This window comes from Rhinopithecus roxellana, chromosome 8 (assembly GCF_007565055.1).
Source record: "Rhinopithecus roxellana isolate Shanxi Qingling chromosome 8, ASM756505v1, whole genome shotgun sequence".
Lineage (NCBI taxonomy): Eukaryota > Metazoa > Chordata > Mammalia > Primates > Cercopithecidae > Rhinopithecus > Rhinopithecus roxellana.
Window position 1 is genome coordinate 17,778,036 of NC_044556.1, and position 24,656 is coordinate 17,802,691.

The window sequence follows — 24,656 nt, forward strand, 5'->3', positions numbered from 1 at the left end:
AGTGACAGTTCACCCCTCGGAGGAGGAGGTGACAGCCAGGGAGAGGAGGGCCCCTGGGAGAAGGCGACATTGGAACACTGGAGCTGAGGCCTGAAGGCGGCCAGCTTCACAGGTACCTGCGGGGTGTGTTCCGGCAGAGGGAACAGGAGGTGCAATCGCCCTCTCCCATTAGCCTCCTAGGACCATGGGGTCCTGCAGAGAACCTTCTGGCACCGCACAAATGTGGTTGCCGTGTTTTTCCTTTTTTACTCCGTCCTCCCCTACCCCCGCCAACTCCCTGGCCTGAAAGCCGCTCCTGTGACCCCTCGAGGTGAGTGACCTCGGGGAAGTGGCAATCTGTGCCTCAGTTTCCTTATCTGGAAAACGGGCCTTGCTCACGGGGACTCCCCTCCCTAATTCTGGGCAGTATGCATGCATAGGGCAGGCCTTCAATGAACTCTTATAGAATAAAGGACCGGCTCGTCCCCAGCACCTGGCTCAGTGCGTGTAAGCAGCTACACCCTACGGCATAAGATGTTCCCATTTTGCAGACGGGGAAACGGAGGTTGGGGAGGACGGTGATAGCCGTCGGGGGCGGGGTTCAGGGTCGGAGGCGGGGCGCAGGGCGCGCACGCTGCGTCTCGGGCCGGGGGGCGCGCACGCCGAGCGGCTGACCGGGGGCGTGGAAGGGGGCGTGGAAGGGGCGTGGCCTCGCGGGGCCAGGAGGCTGCCGCGGCTGCAGCTGTCGCGCCAGTCGGAACAGAAGCGGGTCCGAGGCGCACCCCAATCCCGCCATGGAGCAGCCGAGGAAGGCGGTGGTAGTGACGGGTACGCTGGCTGATGGGGGCTGTAGCGGCAGCGGCCGGGGGCAGGGGCGGGGGCGGCTCCAGGACTGCGGGGCCGGGCGGGGCAGGTGTTGGAAGTCCTCCCAGATTTGGAAGGTGTCATCGCCGGCGGGAGCCCTGCGCAGCCCAGGCTTCCTGGAAAGTGAAAGAGGAGGAGCCTCGGGGGTCCCAGGGTCGGCAGTCAGGGCAGTCAGGCGCGGAGATTGGGGGGCCGGGCAAATGCCTGGAGCCGCGCAGGTCCCCCTGGCGTCCTTTCCTCCCAAGGTAGGGATGGTGACCCTCCTGGCACCTGCCTGCTCTGTCTGGCCTGCGGGCTGGACCGGACCCTTCCTCCCTGCCCCTTCCGAGGTCCGGCCTGTCCCCACACCGAACCCCCCCAACACCCGGCCTCAGGGGACAAAGGCCGATTTGCGGGCAGGAAGTGTCCCAGTGACAAATGAACCTCCCAGTCACTGCTTGCTGCGCTCTGCGCTCGTGGGGGGCTGCTCCCCCAAGGCAGGGACAGGTGGGAGTCCGGGGACCTCGGGCGCCGGGGCTCTCCCAGCTGTCCCAGAGACTGTCTTCAGCGGAAACCTTTTGTGTTTTGTGCCGGGGCTGTTTGTTAGTGAGTCAGGGCCCCCGCTGTCACCGACTCCCCTCACCCCCAAACCAACTGTTCCTCCTCTCTGAGACTCCGCCTCGGGGCCACGTGGGGCGCAAACTTCCGCTGGGGCCTCAGAGTCAGGGAGTAGGGGGTGTCATTTTGACCTGCTGTCTGGAGGGGTCAGAGTGGGAAATCCAGCAAAGGTGCACACAGGTGTTTTGTGGCTGTTGAAGGGAGGTTGAGGCTGATCCTGGAGATTCAGGGAAGAAGGAAGAAACCAGGCACCTGCTTAGCAGGTGTGTATAATTGGGAGGAGGGTCACTGCCCCCACCCCCTCCAGCCTTCCTTTATCTGTTTATTTATTCCAGCACTTTTTGAATGAGCTGATTACATCTTGACTGTCTCCATTTTGCAGAAAGGGAAACTGAGGCTCACAGAGGTCATCCAGTTTGTGAGGGGCTGAGCTGGGACTCAAACTTCGGCTGTACAGAAGGATAAAGTTAGGAGGCTCTCTTCTGAGCCACAGCCCCTACCTGCTATCCCAGGCTACAGCATCTCTGCATAGCATTTATATCCTGTGGGATCACTGTCCTAGATGGACCGTATTTTTTTGTTTTGTTTTGAGACGGAGTTTTGCTCTTGTTGCCCAAGCTGGAGTGCAATGGCGCCATCTCAGCTCACCGCAACCTCCGCCTCCTGGGTTCAAGCGATTCTCCTGCCTCAGCCTCCTGAGTAGCTGGAATTACGGGCATGTATCACCACAGCTGGCTAATTTTTTCTACTTTTAGTAGAAACAGGATTTCACCATGTTAGCCAGGCTGGTCTCGAACTCCTGACCTCAGGTGATCTGCCCGCCTTGGCCTCCCAAAGTGCTGGGATTACAGGTGTGAGTCACCACACCCAGCCCCAGGTCTGGATTTGAATCCCAGCTCTTTCACCTTCTTGCTGTGTGACCTTGGGCAGCTAGCTTCACCTCTCTGTGCTTCAGTCCCTGCTCCTGGAAACTGGGCCCAGGAAAAACCCTTGCCTGAAAGGGGACGTGGCCAGGCAGAATGCCAGGAAGATCACTTAGCACAGCCTTGGGCGACTGTCATGTTTTGGAAAGGGGCCTGGAGTTTGAGCTAGCAGTGAGGAGGGTGACAAGGTGAAATCTAGACAGCCCGTAGGGCTCATTCCTCATTTGGTGCCGATTCAGGGCATTTCGGGACAGTGACACAATAATTTTAGGTTGGGTCAAGGGGAACAGAGGAAGTGGAGACAGGATCAGGGCAACCTTTTCGGAGGCAGAAGAGACCTCTGGACCCTGGCTGAGCATGAGGGGCCGGCGGAGGTGAAGACAGGAAGGGACTCGTTGACTACAGAGTGGACAGGTGCAGGACGGCGGCTCTGACGGGCCTCCAGGTGCTCCCAGAACTCAGGACCAGGCCCGCAATGTTGTCCCTGGCAGCTGCGCCCTGAAGCTCCTTGCTTGCTTCTCCAGGTGGGAGTAGCGGCCAGGGGAAGACTGGGAAGGGCCATTTTTGGGTAATATATTGCTTTTCCTGTTTTTTCAGGATTTGGCCCTTTTGGGGAACACACTGTGAACGCCAGTTGGATTGCAGTTCAGGTAACTTAGATCCGGAGGGTGGGAATCAGGCTTGGAACTGGGCACTCCCACCCCGCAGAAAGTTATGGCATCCAAGAATGTCTCCTTTCAACAAAACTTTTTTTTTTTTGAGACGAAGTCTCATTCTATCACCCAGGCTGGAATGCAATGGCACAATCTCAGCTCACTGCAACCTCCGCCTCCTGAGTTTAAGCGACTCTCTTACCTCAGCCTCCAGAGTGCCTGAGATTATAGGTGGCTGCCACCACGCCCGACTAATTTTTGTATTTTTAGTAGAGATGGGGTTTCACTATGTTGGCCAGGCTGGTCTCGAACTCCTGACCTCAAGTAATCCTCCTGTCTCAGCCTCCTAAAATGCTGGAATTACAGGCATGAGCCACTATGCCCAGCCAGCTCTTACAAAACGATGTCGGATCCACATATCTTCCTGGATAGTAACCACTGGAGCACACATCTGTTGAGTATTTGTTTGCAGCCCAGAACTCTGAATCCTCCTTTACTACTTTACCTGGCGTCTACTTTACCTAGGAATTATCCAACTCTAGGATCTCCCTCTTTTTTTTTTTTTTTTTTTGAGACGGAGTCTCACTCTGTCACCCAGGCTGGAGTGCAGTGGCGCTATCTTGGCTCACTGCAACCTCCGCCTCCCGGGTTCAAGCAATTCTCCTGCCTCAGCCTCTAGAGTAGCTAGGATTATAGGCACCCGCTACCATGCTAATACCGGCTAATTTTTGTATTTTTAGTAGAGACAGGGTTTCACCATGGTGGCCAGGATGGTCTTAAACTCCTGACCTCAGGTGATCCACCCTCCTCAGCCTCCCAAAGTGCTAGGATTATAGGTGTGAGCCACCACACCTGGCCAGGATCTCCCTCCTTTTTAACAAAAATTTTTTCCATTGACTCAGACAAATCGTGACTCAGGTTGGTTTCTGAACAGCCAAAGTGAGAATTCCCTGGTATGTTTTGGGCAGGTAATTCATGGTTTCGGAAGGACCAGGCAGGAATATGGGAGGTGGGGTGGCAGGGGGACATGTCTTGACCTTGTAGGAGGGGGTACAGTGAGCCTCGCTGTCACCTCCTGGCAGCTGGGGGAGGGAAAGATGGCATATTAGGGGCTGAGGGGGGCTGTCATTCCGGGTGCCCTGAACGAGATGCCAGTCTGCAAAACCTTTCTAGTTTCTTTTCCAGATGGAGTATTTTGTAGGGACAGGCTGGGGAGCAATGCACAGAGAGAAACAAGGAAGTGTTTTTTCCTTATATAAATCAGACCAGCAGAGACCAGAGCCAAACTCCTGTTTATCCTAGCCTACTTGCTGCCTGATTGAAAGTAACCTCTGTTCCCACTCCAGAATCCTAGATTTGGAGAAAAATCTAAGTTGAAACCTCAGCGTGGCAGTTCCCAGCTGTACCTCCCATCTTTTAATCACCCCCTTCCCTCCCCAACTTAAGACCTCAAAGTTTTGGCTGTTTCCCTTTTTTTTTTTTTTCTTTCCTGCCCACTTTGTGAACGGGACGGAGGGATAGGGTCCCGGGACCCTGCAGATGGGAGCGTGCCCGAGACCCTGCCTGCTCACCCACTCCCCGGAGAGCCAGACAAAAAGAAACAGCGTGTTTCTGAAGACTTGTGTGTCAGGCTTTGTGCAGATTTCAGACAGGAGCCTTCACGGGGCTGAGTGGACACAAAGCCGGGTGTCTGAATTCCTGGGCCCCAGACATTGTGATCTGCATCTAAATAGAAGAAAAATCAATTAAACAATCTTTGGAAATCCCTCTGAGCTTCGGGGCTTCTTGGATGGTGAAGGATGGCAGGTTTTTATCCTGTGGCCGGAGAGGAAATAGCCCTTCTCCTTGGTTATCCTCTCTCCAGACCTGCAGTTTCCACTTTTTGCTTTCTTTCTTTTTTTATCTGGAGACACCGTTTCATTCTTGTTGCCCAGGCTGGAGTGCAGTGGCACGGTGTCAGCTCACTTCAACCTCCACCTCCTGGTTTAAGCGATTCTCCTGCCTCAGCCTCCCTAGTAGCTGGGATTACAGCTGCACACCACCACGCCCAGCTAATTTTTAAATTTTTAGTTCAGACGGGGTTTTGCCACATTGACCAGACTGGTCTTGAACTCCTGACCTCAGGTGATCCGCCCTCCTCGGCCTCCCAAAGTGCTGGGATTACAGGCATGAGCCACTGTGCCCAGTCCCACTTTTCGCTTTCTTCCTGAAGTTTAGGACACAAGATTCCGCAACATTCCCCTGCTAAAAAGATGCCAACCTTCTTAGATCTGTCCTATATACACCCAGGACACTCATTAGTGAAATTTTAGGCCTGGCACGATGGCTCACGCCTGTAATCCCAGCACTTTGGGAGGCTGACGTGGGAGAATCACCTGAGGCATGGAGTTCGAGACCAGCCTGGCCAACATAGCAAGACCCCATCTCTACAAAAAAAATACAAAAATTAGCTGGGTGTGGTGGCACATACCTGTAGTCCCAGCTACTCGGGAGGCTGATATGGGAGGATGACCTAAGCCTGGGGAGGTAGAGGCTGCAGTGAACCCTCGGTGTCACTGCACTCCAGCTCAGGTGACAGAGCTAGACCCTGTCTCAAAAAAAAAAAAAAAAAAAAAAAAAAAAAAAAAAAAAAAAAAAAAAAAATTTGACCAGGCACAGTGGCTTACACGTGTAATCCTAGCGCTTTAGAAGGCTGAGGCTGGTGGATTGCTTGAGGTCAGGAGTTCAAGACCACCCTGACCAATATGGTGAAACCCCATCTCTACTAAAAATACAAAAATTAGCCGGAAATTGCTTGAACCCAGGAGGCGGAGGTTGCAGTGAGCCGAGATTGTGCCACTGCACTGCAGCATGGGTGACAAAGTGAGACTCCGTCTCAAAAAAAAGACATTTTATATATGTGCCCTCCCAAGGCCAGGTCAAGATCTCAAACATTCTGTGGTTCTTCCTCGCATTCTTCACAGAAGCGTCACATAGCCTCTTCCCAAGTACTCCCAAGCCCTCCAGTTGTAAACCTCTGCAGACTTTTTTGTGCCACTAGGTGAATTTTGCCTGTTCTAGAAGTTGGCGGGAACAAGCGGCTTCCAGGTCCCACACCTCTGTGAGAACCACCCCTGGAGTTGCTGCCTGGTTCCTTCTTGTCCTGGATTTGCCTGTTAGAAAGGTGTCACTGCTGGATGGGTTGAATCCATTCCTCCAAAAAATGTGCCCCGGAGTGTTGTTGGTGTAATGCAGGCAACTGTTGCTAGTGTCATCTCCACCCAAAGATGGGTGATCTCTTCTGCGCTGTGGGTGGCAATTGCTTCCTGCCCTGATGGATTTTTCAGAAGCTCCTCCTCCTTCAGGGACCTCCTAAGTACTTCTCTGTGTCTCTCCGCTCTTGCTCCTTCTGGGTCTCTCTCTGTCCCTTTCCCCTCTTCTCTCTATCTCTATTCATCTCTGTGTCTCTCTTCATCTCTCTGTCTCTGTCGCTTTCACCTCTCTCTGTGTGTGTGTCTGTTTCTCTCTCTTGTCTCCTTGTATCTTTCTGCCTCTCTGGGTTTCTCTGTTTCTTCCCACCTCATCCCCTCTTTCTCTCTCCGTTTCTCTCTTTCTCTCTTTTTTGTTTTTTGTTTTTTTGAGACAGGGTCTCACTCTGTCGTCCAGTCTGGAGTGGAGTTCAATGGTCGATTGAATGAGTGAGGTGAGCGATCTCAGCTCACCTCATCCTTGACCTCCCGGCCTCAGGTGATCCTCCCACCTTACCCTCCCAATTAGCTGGGACTACAGGCATGCACCACCACACCCAGCTAATTTTTTTTTTTTTTTTTTTTTGTAGAGATGATATTTGGCCATTTTGCCCAGGCTGGTCTCAAACTCCTGGGCTCAAGCCATCCTCCCTTCTCGGCCTCCCAAAGTGTTGGAATTACAGGCATGAGCCTCCATGCCGAGCCTTCTCTGTTTCTCTCTGTCTCTCTCTGGGTCTTACTATCTCTTCCCCTTTCTCTCTCTTTCTTTGTTTCTCTCTGTGTGTCTCAGTTTCTCTCCCTGTGTGTGTCTGTCTCCTTTTCTCTTTCTCTCTGAATCTCTCTTTCCCCTTCTCTCTCTCTCCATTTCTGTTTCTCTCTGACTCCATCTCTCTGTCTCTTCTTCTTTTTTTTTTTTTTTTTTTTTTTTTTTGAGACAGGGTCTCGCTCTGTCACCCAGGCTGGAGTGCAGTGGTGCCATCTTGGCTCACTGCAACCTCTGCCTCCCGAGTTCAAGCGATTCTCCCATCTCAGCCTCCCAAGTAGCTGGGACTACAGGTGCATGCCACCATGCCCAGCTAATTTTTGTATTTTTAGTGGAGGCAGGGTTTCACCATATTGGTCGGGCTGGTCTCGAACTCCTGACCTTGTGATCCGCCCACCTCGGCCTCCCAAAGTGCTGGGATTACAGGCAAAGTGCTGGGATTACACTGCGCCTGGCCTGTCTCCGTCTCTTCTGATCCTCTCTCTTCGTCCCCTGGGTGAAGTCATACCCACAGCATAGGTGGAACTGTTTCCCACCCACAGTGTTCAGGAGGTGGGAGTTGGGGTACAGAGGGGATCCCCCCTTGTTCTTTCCTGGGATGGTGGCTACCCCCAGCACCCCAAGCAGGAGGCAACATGTATCTTGTGTGTCCCATCTCCCCTCTCTCTCAGGGTGGACTGGAGCACTGGCTGTGTTTCTCTTCTGAGGAGGCGCAGGTGCATGTTAAGGGCCGGGGAGCTCTGGGGCTCAGGGCCGTCTGGGGCGTCTCTTGCCCAAGCTGGGTGAGGAGGACCCGGGTCACAGAACTTGGTAGCATCACAGGACAATGGCTGCCACAGTGAGTCTAGACAGACCTGCTAAGGATATTACCAGGGAACAAAGAGGGTCTTTGTCGTGGGGTCGGGGGAATCGGTCAGACGAGGCTGCGCGGCGGGGTCCTGTCAGGTAGATGGGGTGTAGACAGTGGGGCGTCTGCCCGAGCCCCGTCCTTTCACGGTGTATGCTCTGGTGGTGCGTGAGGCTGGGTGTGCTCCCAGCAACGTGATGTGGGACTGGGGGTGCCCTGCGTCCCTTCTCCCGGAGGAGAACTATCCAGCCCTGTTGGAACAGAGTGTGTTCAGAGGCTAAGACTTCAGTCAGATTACCAGCCATGCACTTCCTTCTAGTGCCAGATACACTGTATGGCAGGCGGCTCCCCACTGTTACTCTATTTAAAATTGAGGAATAATTTACATCAGGCAATGTGAACAGACCTTAAGTTTCCCCATCACTTTGGTGAAAAACTTTCTTTTTGTTTTGAGATGGGGTCTTGCTCTGTTGTCCAGGCTGGAGTGCAGTGGCACAATCATAGCTCACTGCAGCCTCGACCTCCTGGACTCCAGCAATCCTCTTGCCTCAGCCTCCCAAGTAGCTGGGACTTAGGCAGGCACCACCATGCCTGGCTAATTTTTTCAATTTTACTTTTTGTAGAGATGGGATCTCACTATATTGTCCAGGCTGGTCTTGAACTCCCAGGCTTAAATGATCCTTCCACCTTGGCCTCCCAACGAAGCTGGGATTACAGGTGTGAGCCACCAAGCCCTGCCATCAAGTGGGTCTTGCCAAACCCACACATGAACACCTCTCTTGTGACTGCATGCTTTGGGGTATGTGTATATATGTTGGCAGTGGTTTTCTCTTTCTCTCTTTCTTTCTCCTTCCTTCCTTTCTTCCTTCCTTCTTCCTTTCCTTTCCTTTTTCCTTTCCTTTCCTTTTTCCTTTCCTTTTTCCTTTCCCCTTTCCCCTTTCCCCTCCTCTCCTTCCCTTTCTTCAGAATCTCACTCTGTCATCCAGGCTGGAGTGCAGTGGCGCAATCTCAGCTCACTGCAACCTCCGCCTCCCGGGTTCAGGTGGTTGTCATGCCTCAGCCTCCCGGGTAGCTGGGACTCGGCTAGTTTTTGTATTTTTAGTAGAGACACGGTTTCGCCATGTTGGCCAGGCTGGTCTTGAACTCCTGGCCTCAAGCAATCCTCCTGCATTAGCCTCCCAAATCGCTGGGATTACATGTGTGAGCCACCCACCCCTGACCCTGTTTTTCTGAATATAGCTTTCCCTGTTGACTTTTAAAGTCACACATCCCATGAGACTCAAGGCATCACCTTGTGCCCATTAGGGAAAAGACAGAAAAGAGGCAGATCTGTTGATATGGGACTATGGGTTGTTTTATTTTATTTTTTGATTTTGTAAAACATTGACATGGTTCAAAAGTCAAAAACATGTGATGAGTTTTTTGCACAGAAGTCTCCCTCCTGTCCCCATCCCCCCTCCCATTCTTTCCTTGTCCAGAAGGTGGCGCAGTCTTGCCATAGGTCATGCCTGGAAATCCCTCCAGGTTGGTCCAGAGGTTACTCAGTCTTTTAAATATTTTAATTTTGTTTTTAATTTTGATGAAATCCAGTTTATCGATTTTTTTCTTTTATTGTCTGTGTTTTTTGTATCATTTGGGGTGTGGGGGCTTTTTGGGTTTTTTTTTTTGAGATAGGGTCTCACAATGTTGCCCAGGCTGACCTTGAACTCCTGGCCTCAAGTGATCTGCCCCAGTAGCTGGGATTACAGGCATGAGCCACTGTGCTTGGCTGCTGATTTGTGTTTTGTTTGTTGGTTTGTTTTGAGACAGAGCGAGACTCTGGCTGGAGTGCAGTGGTGCGATCTTCGCTCACTGCAACCTCCACCTCCCAAGTTTAAGCAATTCTCCTGCCTCGGCCTCCTGAGTAGCTGGGGCTACAGGCACGCACCACCACTCCTGGCTAATTTTTTGTGTGTTTTTAGTAGAGATGGGGTTTCACCATGTTGGCCAGGCTGGTCTCAAACTCCTGACCTCAAATGATCTATCCGCCTCGACATTCCAAAGTGCTGGGACTACAGGTATGAGCCACTGCACCCAGCCTGCTGATTTGTTTTTAAGAGAGAAAAGAGCTCTGTGGGTCTCCTCTTGGAGATTAGGGAAAGATGCATTTACAAACTGTAAAGTTTTCTCCTCTGGGACGTATTGAATATGAGGTGGGAAAACCAGGCTTCAGTGTAATGATCTCTCTCAATAGCAATTATGTATTGACTGATCTACAGTGCAGCAATGCCCTGTTTGGCATTTATTCCCCACCCATCAGCATGAGAAGTTTGCATGAGCACGTTTACTGCAGCATGGCTTTACAATAAGGAAAATCAGAAGCCACTTAGATGTTCCAATGTAGGGGAATGTTTAAATCCATGGTGACCAATTTCTGAGATGGAGTATTACACAGCAGAGAAAAGGGTACGCTGAGATCTCCGTATCGTAATGTAGATAGATCTCCCAGATAGACTGCTGAGTGGAGCAAACACAGTTGCAGGATAAAATCAATGGCTGGGCACGGTGGCTCATGCCTGTCATCCCAGCACTTTGGGAGGCTGAGGTAGGAAGATCACTTGAACCCTGGAGGTCAAGGCTGCAGCGAGCGCTGATGGCGCCACTGCGCTCCAGCCTCAGTGACTGGAGCTGGACCCTGTCTCAGAATTTTTTTTTTTTTTACTGACTATGAATGGAAAAGCAGCAGTAAATCTTTTTGAAAACTTTACTTTTGGCCGGGCGTGGTGGCTCACGCCTGTAATCCCAGCACTTTGGGAGGCCAAGGCGGGTGGATTATGAGGTCTGGAGATGGAGACCATCCTAGCCAACGTGGTGAAACCCCTCTCTACTAAAAATACAAAAATTAGCCGGGCATGGTGCTATGTACCTGTAATCCCAGCTACTGGGGAGGCTGGGGCAGGAGAATCACTTGAACCCAGGAGGCAGAGGTTGCAGTGAGCTCAGATCGAGCCAGTGCACTCCAGCCTGGGCGACAGAATGAGATTCCATCTAAAAAAAAAAACTTTTAAGTGCTGTTAGACTTTATCTCAATACAATTTTTTTAAAAGGATAAAATCGAGCCAGGTACAGTGGCTCACGCCTATAATCCCAGCGCTTTGGGAGGCAGAGGTGGGCGGATCACCTGAGGTCAGAAGTTCGAGACCAGCCTGACCAACATGGAGAAACCCTGTCTCTACTAAAAATACAAAATTTGCCAGGCGTGGTGGCGCATGCCTGTAATCCCAGCTACTCGGGAGGCTGAGGCAGGAGAATCGCTTGAACCCAGGAGGTGGAGATTGCGGTGAGCGGAGATCGTGCCATTGCACTCCAGCCTGGGCAACAAGAGCGAAACTCCGTCTCAAAAAAAAAAAAGATAAAATTGATGTAAAAACAAGCCAGGTGTGGTGGTACATGCCTGTAGTCTCAACTAAGGCTAAGATGGGAGGATCACCTGAGTCTAGGAGTTCAAGACCAGCCTGGGCAATGTAGTAAGACCCCATCTCTAAAAGCAAAAATACTATGGGATTTCTCAGGTGTGTGAATAAGAAATTAGAAACAGGTCTCCATGGGGCTGAGTGCAGTGGCTCCTGCCTGTAATCCCAGCACTGTGGGAGGCCAAGGGGGGCGGATCACTTGATCTTAGGAATTGGAGACCATCCTGGCCAACATGACGAAACCCCGTCTCTCCTAAAAATACAAAAATCAGTTGGTGTGGTGGCGGGCACCTTGTAATCCCAGTACTCGAGAGGCTGAGGCGGAAGAATCTCTTGAGCCTGGGAAGCAGAGGTTGCAGTAAGACAAGATCGTACCACTAAATGACTTTTGATAATCCATCTCAAAAAGAAAGAAAGAGAGGGACTCACGCCTGTAATCCCAGCACTTTGGGAGGCCGAGGCGGGCGGATTATGAGGTCAGGAGATCGAGACCATCCTGGCTAACACGGTGAAACCCCGTCTCTACTAAAAATACAAAAAATTAGCTGGGTGTGGTGGCGGGCACCTGTAGTCCCAGCTACTGGGGAGGCTGAGGCTGAGGCAGGAGAATGGCATGAACCCGGGAGGCGGAGCTTGCAGTGAGCCGAGATAGCACAACTGCAGTCCAGCCTGGGCGAAACAGCAAGACTCTGTCTCAAAAAAAAAAAAAAAAAAGAAGGGAGGAAGAAACAGGTCTGCATGATGTGTGCCGTGCCCTGTCACCTCTGTGGTGTGAAGATGGGAATGAGGTTTGTTAAGGGAATGGATAGTGGGATCTTTGAAAAATATAATTTATCTTTTTTTGTTTTTTTGATTTTTTTTTTTTTTTTTTTTTTTTGAGACAGAGTCTTGCTCTGTCGCCCAGGCTGGAGTGCGGTGGCATGATCTGGGCTCACACTGCAACCTCCACTTCCCAGATTCAAGCCATTCTCGTGCCTCAGCCTCCCAAGTAACTGGGAGTACAGGCGCGTACCATCATGCCCAGATAATTTTTGTATTTTTAGTGAAGACAGGGTTTTTCCATGTTGACCAGGGTGGTCTTGAACTCCTGACCTCAGGTGTTCCACCCGCCTCAGCCTCCCAAGGTGCTGAGATTACAGGCGTGAGCCACCGTGCTCAGCCATCTCTCAGTGTTCTTGAGTTTTCTTCTGGGATACTGCTGAGTTACTTGGAAACAGGTTGAATTTTTTTTTTTTTTCCCCTTGAGACAGAGTTTTACTCTTATTACCCAGGTTGGAGTGCCATGGCGCAATCTCGGCTCACTGCAATCTCTGCCTCCCGGGTTAAAGCCATACTCCTGCCTCAGCCTCCTGAGTAGCTGGGATTACAGGCACCTGCCACCACACCCGGCTAATTTTTGTATTTTTTAGTACAGATGGGGTTTCACCATGTTGGCCAGGTTGATCTCAAACTACCGACCTCAGGTGATCCGCCCAAAGTGCTGGGATTAAAGGCGTGAGCCACCATGCCTGGCCTTTTTTTTTTTTTGAGATGGAGTTTCGCTCTTGTTGCCCAGGCTGGAGTGCAGTTATGTGATCTCGGCTCACTACAACCTCTGCCTCCGAGGTTCAAGCAGTTCTGCCTCAGCCTCCCAAGTAGCTGGAATTACAGGCGTATGCTACCACACCGGCTAATTCTTGTATTTTTAGTAGAGATGGGATTACACCATGTTGGCCAGACTGGGCTCCAACTCCTGACCTCAGGTGATCTGCCTACCTTGGCCTCCCAAAGTGCTGAGATCACAGGCCTGAGCCACCGCACCCGGCCTGATACTCTGTTATTCCCATTTTACAGATGAGGAAACTGAGACTCTGAGAGGTTAAGTGGATTGCCCAAGGTCACACAGGCAGGATTGAGTCCAAGGAACCTGGGATTTAACCCTAGGGGCCGTAGAATCATGTCACCTTAGAGATGCAGAGAGACTTCGAGGCAAGTGAGTGGGGAAGGAAATGAGGGGCTTTGAACTCAATCAACACTCACCACTTCCCATCCTGCAGAATAAGTCAGAAGAGCGGCCTGTTTGTCTCACCCCCAGGGAGCGCATTATCCCCATAGCTGCCGTCAGGGGCCACGACGCTCCCACTCTCCTCTCTTCCAGGAGCTGGAAAAGCTAGGCCTTGGGGACAGTGTGGACCTGCACGTGTATGAGATTCCAGTTGAGTACAAAACAGTCCAGAGACTCATCCCTGCCCTGTGGGAGAAGCACAGTCCACAGGTGAGTGGTGCCGAGGGGCGGTGCTTTCTCATCAGGACTTACAGGTTGGCACCCTTCATGTGGAGGACTTAGGTGGCTTTATTCCTGATCAGATCACGTGACCAATGCCACACGGTCTTGTCTTCGAAAGAGCTTTTCAGGCCGGGCACGGTGGCTCACGCCTGGAATCCCAGCACGTTGGGAGGCCGAGGCAGATGGATCACCTGAGCTCAGGAGTTCGTGACCAGCCTGGGCAACATGGCAAAACCCTGTCTGTACTAAAAATACAAAAAATTAGCCGGGTATGGTGGCGGGCGCCTGTAGTCCCAGCTACTCGGGAGGCTGAGGCAGGAGAATCGCTTGAAACCGGGAGGCGGAGGTTGCAGTGAGCCGAGATTGTGCCACTGCACTCCAGCCTGGGCAGCAGAGCGAGACTTAGTCTCAAAAAACCCAAAGGGCTATCCAGGCCAAGGGTAGTGGCTCATGCCTGCAATCCCAGCACTTTGGAAGACTGCGGCAGGAGGATTGCTTGAGTCCGGAAGTTTGAGACCAGCCTGGGCAGCATAGTGAGACCCCATCTCTACAAAAAAATTTAAAAATTAGGCATGATGGTGCACGCTTATAGTTCCAGCTATTCAGAAGGCTGAGGCAGGAGGATTGCTTGAGCCCAGGAGTTTAAGACTACAGTGAGCCAAGATATTTGTGCCACTGCACTCCTGCCTGGGCAACAGAGCAAGATCCCGTCTCTTACACAAACAAACAAGACTGGGCATGGTGGCTCACGCCTGTAATCCCAACACTTTGGGATTCCAAGGCGGGCAGATCACCAGAGGTCAGGAGTTCGAGACCAGCCTGGCCAACATGGCGAAACCCTGTCTCTACTAAAAATACAAAATTAGCCGGGTGTGGTGGCACACATCTGTAATCCCAGCTACTCAGGAGGCTGAGACCAGAGAATCACTTGAACCCAGGAGGGGGAGGTTGCAGTGAGCTAAGATCGCACCACTGCACTCCAGCCTGGGCGACAGAGCAAGACTCCATCTCTACAAACAAAGAAACAAACAAAAACACTGCGCTGGCATTTTAACAGCTGCATAGTAGCTCATTATTTATTGAACTAACTCCCGCGGATGGCTAGTTAGCTTGTTTCCAGTATTTGATTTTGATAACAGGAAGAGCTGCAATGAACAGCCTTGCATGTTTCAAATTCTTGCCTGTCTTACATGGCATACCTTTTTGCAAGAGTGACTGCAGGGTCTATTCCAGCAGCAGGAGGTCAGAAACAACACAACCCCAGGCAGAGCCCAGTAAGGATGCTGCCTTTTCCTTGGCCTCAGGGGGACCCCCTCCGAGTCCCATGGGCAGGCCATGTTAAGTCCTGCCCCTGTCTGTGTGCAGCTGGTGGTGCATGTGGGGGTGTCAGGCATGGCGACCACAGTCACACTGGAGAAATGTGGACACAACAAGGGCTACAAGGGGCTGGACAACTGCCGCTTCTGCCCCGGCTCCCAGTGCTGCGTGGAGGACGGGCCTGAAAGCATTGACTCCATCATCGACATGGATGCTGTGTGCAAGCGAGTCACCACGTTGGGCCTGGATGTATCGGTGACCATCTCGCAGGATGCTGGCAGGTAGGGCCCTGTGGGGTGGGGGTGAGTGGGGATTTCCCTTCTCCACTCACTGAGTCTGGTGTGGAACAAGTCAAGCGTGTTGACCTTGGCCTCTTTGGACCAAGCACTCAGTGTATACGAGGTACAGAGCCAAATATTTGTATGTAGCAGGTGCTGTCGATTCTGCTCCTGGGACTCATGGATCTGCCCACTTCTCCCCACCATCACGGTCCCCACCGCAGCCCCCAGCATCTCCCACCTGGACAGTGCCCCAGGCTCCACCTCAGTCGTCCTCCCTGCTGCCTCTACCACAACCCAATCAGTCAGTTTCTGTGTTAATTTCCTGGAGCTGCTGTAACAAATACCCACAAACCGGGTGGTTTCACATAGCAGAAGTGTATTGTGTAACAGCCTTGGAAGTCAGAAGTCCAAGGTCAAAGTGGTAGCAGGACTGGTTCCTTCTGGAGGTGCTGAGGGTTAATCTGTCCCAGGCATCTCTCCTGCAGCTGGTGGCTGCCAACCATCCTTGGATTGTAGACACATCACTCCAGTCCCCACCCCCATCCTCACATCACCTTCTTCCCTTTGTGTGTGGCCATATGGTCTTCTTATTAGGACACCAGTCATATTTAGGACTCATCCTAATCCAGTATAACCTCATCTTTTTTTTTTTTTTTTTTTTTTTTTTTTTTAATTTTTTTGAGACGGAGTTTTGCTCTCGTTGCCCTGGCTGGAGTGCAATGGCATGATCTCAGCTCACTGCAACCTCCACCTCTTGGGTTCAAGCGGTTCTCCTGCCCCAGCCTCCCAAGTAGCTGGAATTATAGGCATGCATCACTATGCATGACTAACTTTGTATTTTTATTAGGGACAGAGTTTCTCCATGTTGGTCAGGCTGGTCTCGAACTCCCGACCTCCGGTGATCTGCCCACCTCCATCTCCCAAAGTGTTGGGATTACAGGTGTGAGCCACTGTGCCCAGCTGACCTCATCTTAATGTAACTAATTACATCTGCAAAGATCCTCTTTCCAAATAAGATGACATTCTTTTTTTTTTTTGAGACTGAGTTTTACTCTTGTTGTCCAGGCTGGAGTGCAATGGCGCAATCTCGGCTCACTGCAACCTCCGCCTTCCAGGTTCAAACAACTCTCCTGCTCCAGGCTACCAAGTAGCTGGGATTACAGGCATGCGTCATCACGCCCAGCTAATTTTTTGTATTTTTAGTAGAGATGGGGTTTCACCATGTTGGTCAGACTGGTTTCGAGCTCCCGACTTCAGGTGATCCACCCTCCTCAGCCTCCTAAAGTGCTGGGATTACAGGCATGAGCCACCAAACCTGGCCCAAATAAGGTCACATTCTGAGGTCCCAGGTGAATATGAATGTTGAGGAGATGATCCAACCTATTGCAAAAGTTCTTTTATAAATATAAATCAGGGCCAGGTGCAGTGGTTCACACCTATAATCCTAGCACTTTGGGAGGTCAAGGCAGGAGGATCACTTGAGCCCAGGAGTTCGAGACCAAACTGGGCAACATAAGGAGACCCCATCTTAACAAATAAAAAAATGGCAGACTGAGGCGGGAGGATTGCTTGAGCCTGGAGTTCAAGGCTGCAGTGAGCTCTGATAGCGCCACTGCACTCCAGCCTGGGTGACAGAACAAGACACTGTTGGCTCTAAATAAATAAATGCATGTGTCCCTTTCCTAGACCTTCCCTATGGCTCCCATTGCACGTAGAATAAAATCCCAACCCTGGTGCTTGGCCCGCCTCTCCACCCTGCTCTGCCTCTAATCACCCCATGTCCATTGCACTCCAGACACATAAACCGGCTTCCTCCTGCTCCTCAAACACACCAAGCTCACTGTAGCCTCAGGGCCTTTGCATGCCCTATGGCCTCTGCCCAAAACACCTTCCTCTGGGAACTCCTCTTTCCAGTATTTTTTTGTTTTTGTTTTTTGAGATGGAGTCTCACTCTGTTGCACAGGCTGGAGTGCAGTGGCACGATCTTGGCTCACTGCAACCTCCGCCTCTGATGTTCAAGTAATTCTCCTGCCCCAGCCTCCCAAGTAGCTGGGATTACAGGCGTGCGCCATCATATCCGGCTAACTTTTGTATTCTTGGTAGAGGCGGGGTTTCGCCATTTTGGCCACACTAGGGTGGTCTCGAACTCCCAACCTCAAGTGATCCACCTGCCTCAGCCTCCCAAAGTGCTGGGATTACAGGCCTGAGCCACTGTGCCTGGCCCTCTTTCCAGTCTTAACTCCAACACGAGTCACCTCCTTGTGACTTGTAGGCCTCTCCAACTCCCCAGACCAAGTTATACCCTCCCAGCACTGGCTTCCTCACTTCTCCCTAATCTGTGTGCTTGTGCAACTCAAAGGCGGCTGTTGGTCAGTGCAGTTGATTGGCTGAAGGAAGGAGTGCCTGGATTTACCATCAGGATTTTTGTTTTTGGAGACAGGGTCTCACTTTGTTGCCTAGGCTGGAGTCCAGTGGTATAATCAGGGCTCACTGCAGCCTCGACCTCCTGAGATTAAGTGATTCCCCCTGCCTCAGCCTCCCGAGTAGCGGGGACTACAAATGCACACCACCACATCCAGCTAATTTTTGTGTTTTTTGTAGAGACAGAATCTTGCTACATTGCCCAGACAGCTCTTGAATAACTGGGCTCAAGTGATCCTCCTGCCTCAGCCTCCCAAAGTGCTGGGATTATAGGCAAAAGCCACCGCACAGCACTGAGTTCTTTTTAAAGCTAACTTTTTTTTCTCTTTTTAAATTGAAAACTAATTGTTAAATTGTTTGTTTGTTTGTTTTGACAGGATCTCGTTCTGTAGCCCAGGCTAGAGTGCAGTGGCAAAATCACAGCTCACTGCAGCCTTGACTTTTTGGGCTTAGGTGATCCTCCCACCTCAGCCTCCCAGGTAGCACAACCAAACCCAGCTAATTTTTTTTTTTTTTTTTTTGAGACAGAGTCTTGTTCTGTCACCCAGGCTGGAGCCAGGCTGCAGTACCGTGGCACAATCTTGGCTTGTTGCAACCTCCGCCTTCTGGGTTCAAGCGATTCTCCTGCCTCAGCCTCCTGAGTAGCTGGGATTATAGGCGCCTGCCACCACACCCAGCTAATTTTTGTATTTTTAGTAGAGATAGGGTTTTATCATGTTGGCCAGGCTGGTCTCAAACTCCTGACCTCAGGTGATTCACCTGCCTCGGCCTCCCAAAGGGCTAGGATTACAGGCATGAGCCACCGCGCCTGGCCTAATTTTATTTTATTTTATTTTATTTTACTTTACTTTATTTTATTTTATTTTATTTTATTTTATTTTATTTATTGTTTTTTTTGAGACTGCGTCTAGCTTTGTCGCCCAGGCTGGAGTGCAGTGGCTCAATCTTGTTTCACTGCAACCTCCAACTCCTGGGTTCAAGCGATTCTCCTGCCTCAGCCTCCCGGGTAGCTGGGATTACAGGCACCTACCACCACACCAAGCTAATTTTTGTATTTTTAGTAGTGATGGTGTTTCACCATGTTGCCCAGGCTGGTGTTGAACTCCTGAGCTCAAGCAATACGCCCACGTTGGCCTCCCAAGGTGCTAGAATTACAGGTGTGAGCCTCCGTGCCCAGCCCTTTTTTTTTTTTTTTTAAGACAGAGTTTCGCTCTTATTGCCCAGGCTGGAGTGCAATGGCACAATCTCAGCTCACTGCAACCTCTGCCTCCCAGGTTCAAGTGATTCTTCTGCTTCAGCCTCCTGAGTAGCTGGGACTGCAGGTGCCTGCCACCATGCCCAGAAAATTTTTGTATTTTTAGTTGAGACATTTCACCATGTTGCCCAGGCTGGTCTTGAACTCCTGACCTCAGGTGATCCACCTGCCTTGGTCTCCCAAAGTGCTGGGATTATAGGTGTAAGCCACCACGCCTGGCTGCCCAGCCCATTTTTTTTGTATTTTTGATAGAGACAGGGTGTTGCAATGTTGCCCAGGCTGGTCTCGAATTCCTGGACTCAAGGGATCCTCCCACCTCAGCCTCCCAAAGTGCTGGGACAACAGGTGTGAGCCACCATACCTAGCTTCCATCAGTCTCTTTATAAAATTAATTTTTAATTATAGGTAACTCTAGAACGTGTCCTCATAGGTCTAATTGGGAAAAATTCTCATTCCCTTTCTTTTTCCATAGTGGTCCCTCTGATAAGTCAGACACTGAAACCGTGAAGCTCCTACTGACTGACACGTTTCTGTACATATATACATCACTTGGCCTGCTGCTTTACGATTGTGTCTTGTTTTGCTTTGCTTTTATGTGGATGGAGTCACACGGCGAAAGTCACATTTACTGACAATTATCTTCCTCAGCTTTCATTTGTGAACATTCAACATGCATCTGGTTGGCCGGGCGGGGTCGCTCAGGCCTGTAATCCTAGCACTTTGGGAGGCCGAGGCGGGCAGATCACAAGGTCAGGAGATCCAGACCATCCTGGCTCACACGGTGAAACCCCGTCTCTACTAAAAAAAAAAAAAAAAAAAAAAATTAGCTGGGCATGGTGGCGGGCACCTATAGTCCCAGCTACTGGGGAGGCTGAGGCAGGAAAATGGCGTGACCCCAGGAGGCGGAGCTTGCAGTGAGCCGAGATTGCACCACTGCACTCCAGCCTGGGTGACAGAGCAAAACTCCATCTCAAAAAAAAAAAAAAACAAAAACAAAAAAAAACATGCATCTGGCGAGTTCTCCATTTTTTTCTGGCTGTACCGCATTCCTTGTAAATGATTTCATAGGATTCCATGGTGTGGATAAACCAGAGTTTACTAAGCCACTCCCTGTGGTAGTGACCCATGCCTGTAATCCCAGCACTTTGGGAGGCCGAGGCAGGTGAAATCACTGAAGCTCAGGAGTTCCAGACCAGCCTGGCCAACATGGTGAAACCCCGACTCTACTAAAAATATAAAAATTAACCGGACGTGCTGGCAGGCGCTAATCCCAGCTACTCGGGAGGCTGAGGCAAGAGAATTGCTTGAACCCGGGAGGCGGATGTTGAAGTGAGCCAAGATCGCAACGCTCCACTCCAACCTGGATGACAGAATATGACTCCGTCTCAAAAAAATAAATAAATAAAAATAAAAACTGGAAATAGGGCCAGCCATAGTGGCTCACACCTGTAATCCCAGCACTTTGGGAGGCTGAGGCAGGCGGATCACTGGAGGTCAGGAGTTTCAGACCAGCCTGGCCAGCATGGTGAAACCCTGTCTCTACTAAAAATACAAAAATTAGCCAGATGTGGTGTGGTCCACGCCTGTAATCCCAGCTACTCGGGAGGCTGAAGCAGGAGAATCGCTTGAGCTGAGGAGGCAGAAGTTACATTGAGCTGAGATTGTGCCACTGCACTGCAGCCTAGGCAGCAGAGCCAGACTCTGTCTCAAAAAAACAAAACAAAATATAGCCGGTGGTGATGGTGCACACCTGTACTCGCAGCTACTCAGGAGGCTGAGGTAGGAGGATCGCTGGAGGCCAGGAGTTTGAGGCTACAGGGAGCTGTGATTGCACCACTCCACTCCAGACTGGGTGACAGAGTGAGACCCTGTCTCAATAAACAAACAAAAAATGGAAATACCAGGTTGTAAAGCCTGGGTGATTATAATTTTACTAGCCTGCCAAATTGCCTTCCACACGGGGATAACCAGCGTTCATTCCCACCAGCAACAGCTCACTCTGCCCATTTCCCCACATGTGCCACAGCACTGGGAGTTATCAAGTTTTTTGTTTTTTGTTTTTTTTTTTTTAAAGAGACAGGGTCTCACTCTCTTGCCCAGGCTGAGTGCAGTGGTGCAATCAGGGCTCACTGCAGCCTCGACCTCCTGGGCTCAACCAATCCTCCTGCCTCCACCTCCTGAGTAGCTGGGACTACAGGCACCACCACCACCCCTGGTGATTTTTTTGCCAACCTGGGGAGGGAGGAGAGTGTTATTCCATCTTGTGGGTGGCTGGTGAGGCTGGGGTCTTCCCTCGAGTTTGGATGAGTGCTGTCACCTTGGTCTGCAGATTGCCCCTCTGACCCCGTTTTGGTCTCTCTCTTACCCACCACGCCCTGCGGCTTAGATATCTCTGCGACTTTACATACTACACCTCTCTGTACCAGAGTCACGGTCGATCAGCCTTCGTCCACGTGCCCCCACTGGGGAAGCCATACAACGCAGACCAGCTGGGCAGGGCACTGAGAGCCATCATTGAGGAGATGCTGGACCTCCTGGAGCAGTCAGAGGGCAAAATCAACTATTGCCACAAACACTGAGGAACGCTCAGGTCTCCTAAGACCTCATCCTGCTGGGGACCCCACGAGGGGACATCCACCCTCTGGGGTGTGGCCAGGAAAAGACAAGCTCTTCAACTTGGGGATCCGATCTGGAAGAGAGATTCTGATCTGCCTATCTCCTCTTCCTCCTTCTCTACAAAAGCTCTGGTTGATTTGAGGGAAGTGGCTGAAAATTTTCTTTTCTCCCGTTTTCCTCCCTGCATCTGGGGACACAGCTGCCGTGACCAGGGAGGCCAGCCTGAGGGGTCCAGATGCCCAGGGAGAATCTTGGTCTGGTGGGTCCATGAGCTGCGATACCACAGCTGGAGCCACGTGTTCACCTGCTTTCCTGTCTGTTGGTGAAGGAAATTCAGAATTCACTTTATATCCAAGACTGGCTTTTATCCAATTTAAAAGCGTCTCGATGAGTCCTCGACCTTGACCTGTGCTCAACAGCCTGGCCCTTTCTGGGGCTACCCTGGGATACGGCATAATTTTTTCTTTCTTTCTTTCTTCTCTCTCGCTCTTTTTTTTTTTTTTTTTTAAACCAATAGTGCTAGTTTGTGCACAAAGTAATTTATATTCCCTTTGGTTAAAATGCAGGCTTTTTAGCCAACAACAAAAGTGTCTTTTTTCCCCTCATGCCAGGGTGAGGCCACTTTTGTCTCCTGCCCTGAAAATTGGACTTAAGATACCATGTCTTGGCTGGGCACAGTGGCTCATGGCTGTAATCCCAGCACTTGGGAGGCCAGGGTGGGTGGATCACTTGAGACCAGGAGTTCGGGACCGGCCTGGCCAACATGGTGAAACCCCGCCTCTACTAAAAATATAACAATTAGCTGGGAGTGGTGATGCATGCCTGTAGTCCTAGCTACTTGGGAGGCTGAGGCTGGAGAATCGCTTGAACCCAGGAGGCAGAGGTTGCAGTGAGCTGAGATTACACGGCTGCTCTCCAGCCTGGGTGACAGAGCGAGATTCTGTCTCAAAAAAAACAACTGGACTTAAGATGGCATGTCTTGGTTTTAGGGCCAAAAAGGAGGCCCCCTTGCTTAAGGCATGGGGTTGGTGGCCAGGCGACGGGGTGGGACTGCTGCCCCAGATGTGGCCATGGGGGTCGTGGTCCTTTCAACACCGAGCTATGAGCTGTCGCCATGGAGACCAGGGCCATCTGTGGGAAGGCGGATTTTGTCTGCTTTTGACTTTTCTTTTTTAATATGTAAAACTCCACAGCAGCGGAAACCCCCCCCCGCTACTTCTGGCCTGAAGCTTCAAGGTTTTGGTGCCGGAACGAGTTTGTTGCTCCCTTAGCAGGGTGGTAGGGGGGTCTCAAAACGGAGGCCTAGGGGCTGGAGTTGGCAGAGCTTTGCATGTCCCAGCATGTCTGAGCAGGAGGAATTCCGGGCGGCCAAGGGGTTTTATGTAGATTGGTTTTGGATACTCGCCCAGGAGTCAGGAGTCAAATTTTATCTTACTTCCTGGTAACCTTGAACTCTAGACAGGAATGAAATGATGTAACATTCCTCAGATGATGTAAGTTCAGCCAGATCCTTGATACCTATCAGGGAGAGAGGACAACCCCCACACTGAAACCAATTGAGTGAAATGCATGTTCTGGAAATCAGTTTCTATTTTGGCCTGGGGGAATGTGGCTATACTGTTTCCCTGCGTGTGACACAGTTGGAATCTGATCTTGTTGGTTTCCCAACATCCAGGGGTGTGTGTGTGTGTGTGAGAGGTGTGTGTGTGAGAGAGAGAGAGAGAGAGAGACAGGGTCTTATTCTGTTGACCAGGCTGGAGTACAGTAGTGTGATCATAGATCACTGCAGCCTCCACCTCCTGGGCTCGTGATCCTCCCATCTCAGCCTCCTGAGTAGCTGGGACTACAGGCATGCACCACCACACCTGGCTAATTTTTAAATTTTTTATACAGACAGGGTTTCGCCATGTTGCCCAGGCTGGTCTCGAACTCCTAGACTCAAAGCAATCTTCCCTTCTCGGTCTCCCAAAGTGCTGGGATAACAGGCACTTATTATCCACTTATGAGCCACTGATCCCAGCCCAGTTCTTTTTTAAAACAGCTGAGAGCTTTGTTTCCTTCAGCGTTCACCTTCCTTGTCTCCTGTTCCGATGCTGGCAGTGGTTCCTACCTCTGTTGGGTTTCTAGATCGTTTGGAAACTGGGTTGATGGGTTTCTGTGAAACACATTTTCCAAGTCTTGGGCTTTCTCTGGAGGGGAAGGTGGATGCTGGTAGGTGACTTGCAGTAGGTGCCCGGCAGTGGGTGTGGACTGTGACTGGCAGGTGGAAATGAGTAGGGACACTATTGTTCCCTCTACTGCAGCCTTCTTTTTGCTCGAAATGCCCCCTCCACACCCCTGGTAGCTCTCTGTGTCCTGAGAAATCTGGAGTGTGGGAGACACTGCATCTGTCCCCCCAGCTTCTGTGAAGGGAAGCTGTGGCCTCTTTTGAATGTGGGAAACAACTCAAGACTCAGGGATCACCCAGAGGTCCTTTGGAAAACAACTTCAGGCTTCATCTTGCTCTGTTCCTCAAAGGTCTCGTCTGTGGGCCTCTGAGGAGAAAACAGGTCTAGCTAAGCTGGGCAAAATGGGGAAGAGGGTGTGCCAGGCCTGAACTGAGCTAAGCACCTGCCCCAGGCTCCACACTTCCATCTTTCTTTCTTTTTTTTTTTTTTTTTTTTTTTTTTTTTTTTTTTTTTCTTTGAGACGGAGTCTCGCTCTGTCGCCCAGGCTGGAGTGCAGTGGCCGGATCTCAGCTCACTGCAAGCTCCGCCTCCCGGGTTTACGCCATTCTCCTGCCTCAGCCTCCCAAGTAGCTGGGACTACAAGCGCCCGCCACCTCGCCCGGCTAGTTTTTTATATTTTTTAGTAGAGACGGGGTTTCACCGGGTTAGCCAGGATGGTCTCGATCTCCTGACCTTGTGATCCGCCCGTCTCGGCCTCCCAAAGTGCTGGGATTACAGGCTTGAGCCACCGCGCCCGGCCCCATCTTTCTTTTGTCTTCATTTCACCTCTGTGTTTAAAGCACCATGTGACATAGCTCCTTAGAGATATAACCTATTGTTTGCTCATTGTCAAGTGTGCGTATGTCATCTTTGTGTTCTTGCAGGAACATTTGTGTTCACATTTCCTCACCAAGTCAAGCCAGTATCCCATCCTTCCTCATAATGCACAACATTTGGCTCATTTAAATTTTCTCATTGTTATTTTTCG

The 24,656-nt window shown here is 51.0% G+C and overlaps 1 protein-coding gene across 5 annotated transcripts; it reads left to right on the forward strand.

The window, feature by feature from the left end:
* Nucleotides 1-477: 477 nt before the first annotated feature.
* PGPEP1 (pyroglutamyl-peptidase I) lies at nt 478-23,243 on the forward strand. Of its 5 annotated transcripts, XM_030936167.1 has the most exons (6): nt 490-807; nt 2,961-3,013; nt 8,477-8,652; nt 13,443-13,559; nt 14,937-15,169; nt 21,232-23,243. In XM_030936167.1, the coding sequence occupies exons 3-6, from the start codon at nt 8,479-8,481 to the stop codon at nt 21,422-21,424; spliced, it is 717 nt and encodes a 238-aa protein (XP_030792027.1). In that variant the 5' UTR covers nt 490-807; nt 2,961-3,013; nt 8,477-8,478; the 3' UTR covers nt 21,425-23,243. The 5 variants fall into 5 exon arrangements, with proteins under 5 accessions (XP_030792031.1, XP_030792030.1, XP_030792029.1 ...); XM_030936171.1 differs by lacking the exon at nt 8,477-8,652 and having other exon boundaries at nt 478-807; nt 21,272-21,350; XM_030936168.1 differs by lacking the exon at nt 8,477-8,652 and having other exon boundaries at nt 494-807.
* Nucleotides 23,244-24,656: the final 1,413 nt, after the last annotated feature.

Coding starts and splice junctions, on each gene's coding strand:
- PGPEP1 (XM_030936167.1), top strand. CDS start 8,479: ATGGGATCTCACTATATTGTCCAGGCTGGTCTTGAACTCCCAGGCTTA. Junction 8,653..13,442: donor TTGTGACTGCATGCTTTGGG/GTATGTGTATAT, acceptor CCTCTCTTCCAG/GAGCTGGAAAAGCTAGGCCT. Junction 13,560..14,936: donor GGGAGAAGCACAGTCCACAG/GTGAGTGGTGCC, acceptor GTCTGTGTGCAG/CTGGTGGTGCATGTGGGGGT.